This window comes from Ciona intestinalis, unplaced genomic scaffold (genome assembly GCF_000224145.3).
Source record: "Ciona intestinalis unplaced genomic scaffold, KH HT000116.2, whole genome shotgun sequence".
Classification (NCBI taxonomy): domain Eukaryota; kingdom Metazoa; phylum Chordata; class Ascidiacea; order Phlebobranchia; family Cionidae; genus Ciona; species Ciona intestinalis.
In genome coordinates this window covers 1-6,868 of record NW_004190438.2, presented here as the reverse complement: position 1 = coordinate 6,868, position 6,868 = coordinate 1, and the positions used below count along the sequence as shown (strand labels likewise).

General features: G+C 34.3%; 2 protein-coding genes across 2 annotated transcripts; one reads left to right on the top strand and one right to left on the bottom strand.

Moving 5' to 3' along the window:
- Positions 1–337: 337 nt before the first annotated feature.
- LOC100178720 (transmembrane protein 26) lies at positions 338–3,666 on the bottom strand. Its single transcript, XM_002126803.2, has 4 exons — positions 3,269–3,666; positions 2,363–2,519; positions 1,924–2,121; positions 338–1,670 (listed from the first exon to the last, which is right to left on the bottom strand). The coding sequence occupies exons 1-4, from the start codon at positions 3,538–3,540 to the stop codon at positions 795–797; spliced, it is 1,503 nt and encodes a 500-aa protein (XP_002126839.1). The 5' UTR covers positions 3,541–3,666; the 3' UTR covers positions 338–794.
- A 644-nt stretch (positions 3,667–4,310) lies between these two features.
- LOC113475133 lies at positions 4,311–5,793 on the top strand. The gene is made up of 3 exons (XM_026838790.1): positions 4,311–5,040; positions 5,222–5,355; positions 5,415–5,793. The coding sequence occupies exons 1-3, from the start codon at positions 4,896–4,898 to the stop codon at positions 5,460–5,462; spliced, it is 327 nt and encodes a 108-aa protein (XP_026694591.1). The 5' UTR covers positions 4,311–4,895; the 3' UTR covers positions 5,463–5,793.
- Positions 5,794–6,868: the final 1,075 nt, after the last annotated feature.

The window sequence follows — 6,868 nt, the reverse complement described above, 5'->3', positions numbered from 1 at the left end:
CTTTCTAAGTCACGAGTTAAAATCCTTTCTTTGTATCATGACATGAACGTCATTTGAAAAAAAAAAAACGTAACTTTGTTTGGTTTCATCGGTAAAACACGGTAATAAAATCGAAATAGTGAAAATTGAGAAAGAACCAAATCTAGCACGCAGTTGCGGTTACGAATTTTCAATCAGCTAAATATAACCTCGGTCTTGAGAAATACATCGCGTTTTATCGACTTCATTTAAAAACAACTCAAACGGTTAAATGATATTAGTATTTATCTGAATCTGCGATATATTTATAGAAGTATTTTAAAGTAAGTAAAATAAATATTGAGCTTAGATTTTATTATATATATATATATACTTTTTTATGTTGTAACAGGAATGTTACGGGAACGGTGATTAATTTTCCTCCGCAATTCCTTTAATTTTAAAATATGTGTATCATAGTTTGGTGAAAGAAGCAAATGTAAAGTTGCAGAACGTTTATCAATTATTAAAATAAAAACATTTATTTGGGTTTTCAATGAACATGCAACTATATATTTTACATAAAGAAGAACATTCCAGTCATTTTTGCTCCACATTGACAAAGTATAAGTTTTACTTACTATACATGCGATTATACCCACAATTAATTATAAGACTTAGGTACAAAAATAATATCGAATATGGTAACGATTTCACGGTTCATTACAAAGTTGTTGTAAGTAATGTAATTATAAAGTCTGGGAGACTTTATTAGTTGTTTATAAGTGAACCGTTACCAGGTCACATTCGTATGATTCCGCTATACAGTTTCTAAATCACGCACGCCATATTCTCCAAAGTGGCTTCCGTGGCGTTGGTGTAGAACCATTTTTCGATGGCGCATCTTCTACATTCTCCCCTCCTATCTTGCGAAGATCTTTTTCATATTTAGCTTGTCGGGTTTCTGGTGGTAGTCCAAGTTTTCTCCTGCGTTCATTAACGACCCTACATTGCTGTACTTCATACTTTTTCATACAGCTTTTCCATGGTTTACGCTCTTCCAAAAAGATAACCCGTATCCGGTTAAGAAGCAAAATAATCACCAACACATTTTTGCAGGTGAAAAACACGTTCATGTGAGTCACAACTTTGTAATGCAGCATAATGAACAACCGTAGTATAAGAAAAGGACCATCCTGAAACAAAATGCTCATAACCATTCCCCATATTTCTGTGTAACAGCAAAAACAATCAAAACACATCCTTCCTTCAACGAACGCCGCTACACTTTGGTCAGCTCGTAAAAGATCTTCAGCTTTGGCAATTCCTGCATCACTTTTTATACTGTTGGTACCATCAGTAATGTCAACAGCATGATTTTTTATGGAAGGAATTTCGCGGTTTGTATTCATAACTTGATTGTTTAGTAAAGCTTGATTATGGCCTTTACCATATCGAGGTTTATCTTTGGTCACTTGAAGACGATTACCCTCACCTGGCAGACTAAGTTCATTTTTTGAAAATGTTTTAGTTCCAGCATTCGTCAATTCGTTTTTATTTGAATCCGCAGCGGCACGATATATTTCGGTCTCATTATCATTATCATTAAGATTTGGCAAATCTTTTGACGCTGTCAAAACCAAGCAGAACTGCAAAAGGCTCCATGTCCAAATAGCCATCACAAGGTAAACCAACTCAGCGTTTTGACTCACCTAAAGGGTATTAAAAACAGATATATTTGTATCCAACATGTATGGTATATGTTTGGGTAAGATGGAACATGTTTTTTATTTTTATTTTTTTCATTCGGTAGTAAACAAAGAACACAGAAATGTTTAACTGCAGCCTAACGACTCTAAAAAGCGGTGTTATTCATTTTAAAAAGCCAGCACAAAATATGGGATTAATGTGCTATAACGGTATCCCATCTTACCCCACAGTACTATAGCATGTTAAATAAGAAACCTTTGTTTCTCCAAAAACTTCAAGCAGCTCTATTATATCAGCTCCTGCTGCAATGTTGACTAAGAGAAGCTGAGATAACTCATTTCTCGACAATTCTCCTTTTGGCGCAATCCACTTTCCTATAACAAGCACAAAAATAAGGATTTGTTCCAGGGCCAGTGTCCATCCTTCGTCGTCCAAATCTATCGTGATGCCGATCTAAAAACATGCACATACGTGTAATCATAATATATATAGTTCTGTGGGGTAAGGATACCGTAAGTACTTAAATCCTTTATTTTCTACTAGTGTTTTTAACAATTCACAAGCGAGGCGGTTATATAGTTATGTAAATATCTTTGTTCACTTTACCAAACTGTACAAAAATAGATTTAAACATGTCTAAGTTTACCTTAACCTATACTATAAACACATTTATAAGAATGTAAGATGGTCATACCGATGAACTACTACTGCCTAAAACAGAGGAAGGAGACTCGATGCTTGAAGTGTTTGTTGGTGATAGGTTAGTCAAACGATCGCTGAGAAGCTTGACCTCTAGTAACCAAATACATGGAATCCCACAAAGTAAATAGAAAAGAACGCTTGGTGTCATCCTAAAACAAAGTTTTAAAATATGCATTAACAACGCTTTGTATAAATACCCACTGCTTATACGTTTATGTATTAATTTGTTTGAATTATACGCCACTTGCTGTTCTACAGCAAAGGTACTTTAAATCGACTAATCTGGTCTTATTGAGCTAATATCTGAGTTTTAAAGCCAATACAATTTTTGTGTGTTTTCATTTTCTGCTATTTTTTTAACGCGACCAACACATCGTCGTTTTATAATATATTTAGTCGCTGGATCCGCAACAGGCACAAAGCATCGGAAGATAAGTCATAACGGAGAATCGCGGTTGTTTGTCCGGTAACAATAGAGCTTTGGTCTCCGTGAATGTTTCGCTATATAAACTTGACACAAAGAAGCATGCCTTGTTAAAACTGTGTTATCAACACTTGTAATAATAACGAGCGATTAAATAAGTCAAAATCTTGGATTTGAAATATATAGTGGGTGGGGGAAGATGGGACACCTTTAGCACAAAATATATAAATATCCTGGTCGTGTTTTAAACAATTAACAACGGTCTATGAAAGTCGCGAGGACAAGGTTTTATAATTTTATGAAGGTTCTTTGTTTACTACCAAAATGTACGGGAAAATAGAATAAAAAGGTATCCCATCTTCCCCCACCCTACTATATATGAGAATTATATGAAAAATATTTTACAAATACTCTTACATGTACTCGCAATAATTTAAACTTTCTTAAAATCAAACAACAGTGAGAATTAGTTACCATTTCATTTCGTTTCCTTTTCTTATCAAGACGGAGTGAACTGTTTCTAGTGCAAGTGGACATAAAGTGAAAAGCAATAGCCAATAGATTGTTTCATTGAGCGCTTCTGTCACCCTCCACACAGCTATGAAAGAATAGAGAGCGTACAACGATCTTGACAAAATTGATTTTACAATCCTTGAAAACGTATTATAAGCTCGAACTAAACTGTTTCCATTAATCCTACCACAGGGCGTCTTCCATGACATAACACTTAAGCGGTCAAGGCACATGTTTCATTGATTTGAAAAAAACTATACTAGAGTCATATAAAAGTTCAGTTTAAATTAAAAAAAAAACGAATCGTGCCAAGCTGTTTCGTATTGCCTGCAGAAAAAACAATAACAAAAATAAGATGAGTTTCCAGCAAGATAAGGCGCATTTAATTTAAGTCTAAATAATGCAATTATTACAACAAAAGAATTTAAAAGAGCGTATTCAGCATAATAGGCGTTTGAATTAGAAATTAGTAAATCCAAAACTTTCTGACTCCAGGCAATACGCTGCTTAAATTAAATTATTAAAATTAGTTTAAGCTCAAGCTCATACCTCACGTAACACTTCTTTCGGAATTTACAGAAATGTATATATACCTTACAATTTAACGACAGCTATGAACAACAAGAAATCCGCACGGGCAAAAATTCTGTCCCCCACAAAGACTGACGACTATTCAACCTTAAAATCACAATGAAAGTCGGAGTTAGCGCCGTCTCAACGTCGTCGTGTTGATTTAGATACGACCGCTAACGGGGTAACAAAATTTTCAGTTTTTAACTCGAGATCAGCGTTGTTGCAATAACAACTAACCTATGACGTTTCTGGTTTTCTCTTAATAGTCATATAATAAGTTGATCGAACTTTTTTATATTTAACAACCATCCCCGAACTTGTTTAAAGAAAATAATGTTTCGTTTTTTTAGATATTACGTGGAGGTATAACATATATAATAGAGTGGGGAAAGATGGGACAATTACGCACGATGATAAAACGAATTAGTACTATCATTCCTTTATTAATCGACAGCAATTTAATAAAACACAAACAAAATAAAACACACGAAGAGTTATTTAACGGTTCGTACAACAGGTGAAATGTTACAAAGTCAAAACCACACAGATTAAGACGGCAGTTTAAAGGCACATTAAACAGTAGGGATGACTTGATTGGAAACACAATTTATGACTAAATAAATATTTCATTTGCTTAGATTTTGCAGTTTTAATACACCCAATCGTGATTTTAATACTTTAATTTTCATTTTAAGATGCGATTTTTCGAAATTTCTGAAAACGGGTCGTGACGTCACACACCGCCGACACGTTTCAGTGCGTTTTAGCGTTGCTGCTATAATACGCAGGAAACGCATTTATTTTCGCAGAGGACAAGTTGTACTGCTTTGTTTAGGCCTGATTAGCCTTGGTATTCTTTCTGGTAAAATATATTGGCTACTGAAGAAGTATTTAGGTTGCCTAAAGAGATAAATGGTTGTTAATGTGTATGCACTATTGATTTTGAATCGGTCCAGTGTGCGATAATTAAATTCAGTAACTTAAGCTGGCCTATATAGTCGATGTATTTTAAAATATGCTAAATACAATGTATAGCAGAAATAACCATTCGAAATTTTGCCATGTGATACGCCAGATAAATACCCTTAAAGGGTTTATAACTTTAACTGTTGAAATGCTAGATATTGGCTCTGTTCTTGGATGTGGAAATGCAAAATCAGGTAGGTCATGATTATGAATATTTCTTTTTAATTAGTTGTGATCACTGATAAGACTGCAACTGCAATACATAAGTTTTTGGCTGGGCCAACAGAAAGTAGTGTAGTATGCAGTGCACATTTTAAGTTCGAAAACTCTCTACTTATTATTTGTTGTGTAATTAATATATCATTATGTCTGTAGTGCCTAAGATACTTGGTGAAATTTCTCCAAGTATCGAGAGTGAGGCCCCCAGGTATATTGAGACATGTACACAAGTTTCACCAATAAAGGTTGTGCATGCCAAACACGAGCATGTGTGTCATTTCGAACGAAAGGTAATTATAAACATAGTTCTTTTTGGTGGTATAGAAACACTAACATATTTACAATTTAGGAACTCGAGTTGCACCCGATGCCGAAACAAATGAAGGATGTTCAGTAATGCATTTGATACTCTGATTTTGGTTTATTTGCAAAACTGCAATATCTCTTTACAACATTTGTGTTTCCTCTTTGTATTTATTAATCCACATTTTCCATGCTCGCACCTGAAAAAAGAGTTACTTTCCTAACAGTTATTTTTTTAATTTTTTTACATACAAAAATCTTACCAATCCTTTGCTTCACATCGCCCGGAGTTCGAAACTACAGCTGACTTTTCGCTACTAACTCTTTCTAAGATACATTCTGGATCAAATAAACAGCCTACAGCGGGGCGCAAAAATGTTGATTCAAAAAGTTTATCATCAGAAAAGAAAGAATCCGAGTTTCAAGAACTTGTTGAATTACTATCGTTGCTTGTAGCAAGTTGTAGGTGTTTCAGACATCACTTGAAGGCCATATTATGATTTATAAACAAATTGGAACTCTAAGTATTTATTAGTGCCACTATTAACCTAGGTAGTACATGTCTAGTCCATGATTACCAAAAAATGACGTTTTTAAAATTCGCGCTATATCCTACACGCAAAAATCAAACTTTTTAATCTGGCAACTTGTTTAGGAAACCTGGTAGTTGCTAATAAAGCTGTTATATCTTTGTTACGCTACTTTTTTTAAAGAGTTCGGTATGCAAACGTGATTTTTTATGATTTATTAATGTAAACACTGAATAGGAAAGTCCCTGGTTTGTAGACTACAGAATTCGTTCATGCGTGAAGTTTGATTTGGCGGTGTGTGACGTCACGTACCGTTTTGGCGTATATGAATTTTAAACGTATATAAATCAAAAACTTAAAGGGCCTAAACACAGTTAAATGTACATCGCTTTAATATATAGAGTGTGTTTTTCTAATTCCAATTTACTTGTTTTAATCGGTTCTGTATAACCAAAGATATTCCAGCTCAAACACCGTGAAATTCATAAAACTGATTTGAAAGTTGCGTGGCGAAAAAATTGAGAAGTGTACTACCCACGTGACAAACACGTCACAAAATTGTTGAAGCGTGGCCGCTTTCATTCAGAAACACTGAGAAAGGCGAGAGGCAGTGTTTTTAGCGAAAAACGAGAGAACAAAAAAAAAAACGCAAAAAAGCACAAAAAAACGCAGGTTTCGCTTTACGAATGAATCAGTCACGTGACTAGTACGTTCCAACGTCACAATCACGAAGCTCGTAGTAAAAAAAGGATAGCGCTAGAGATCACTGTTTGAGGACGAATATCTACGCCTATACTGGACCAATTTTAATAAGCAAAGTATTTTTGGAATCAATAAAACAGTCGCTTTATGAATTTACCATAAAAAATAAAAGTGACGTGGGGTGTGTTTAGGCCCTTTAAGGTTTATTTTGTTTACTTTTATTAAATTATTGTTATAATTGACCAAAATATTATATATAATGAAAATC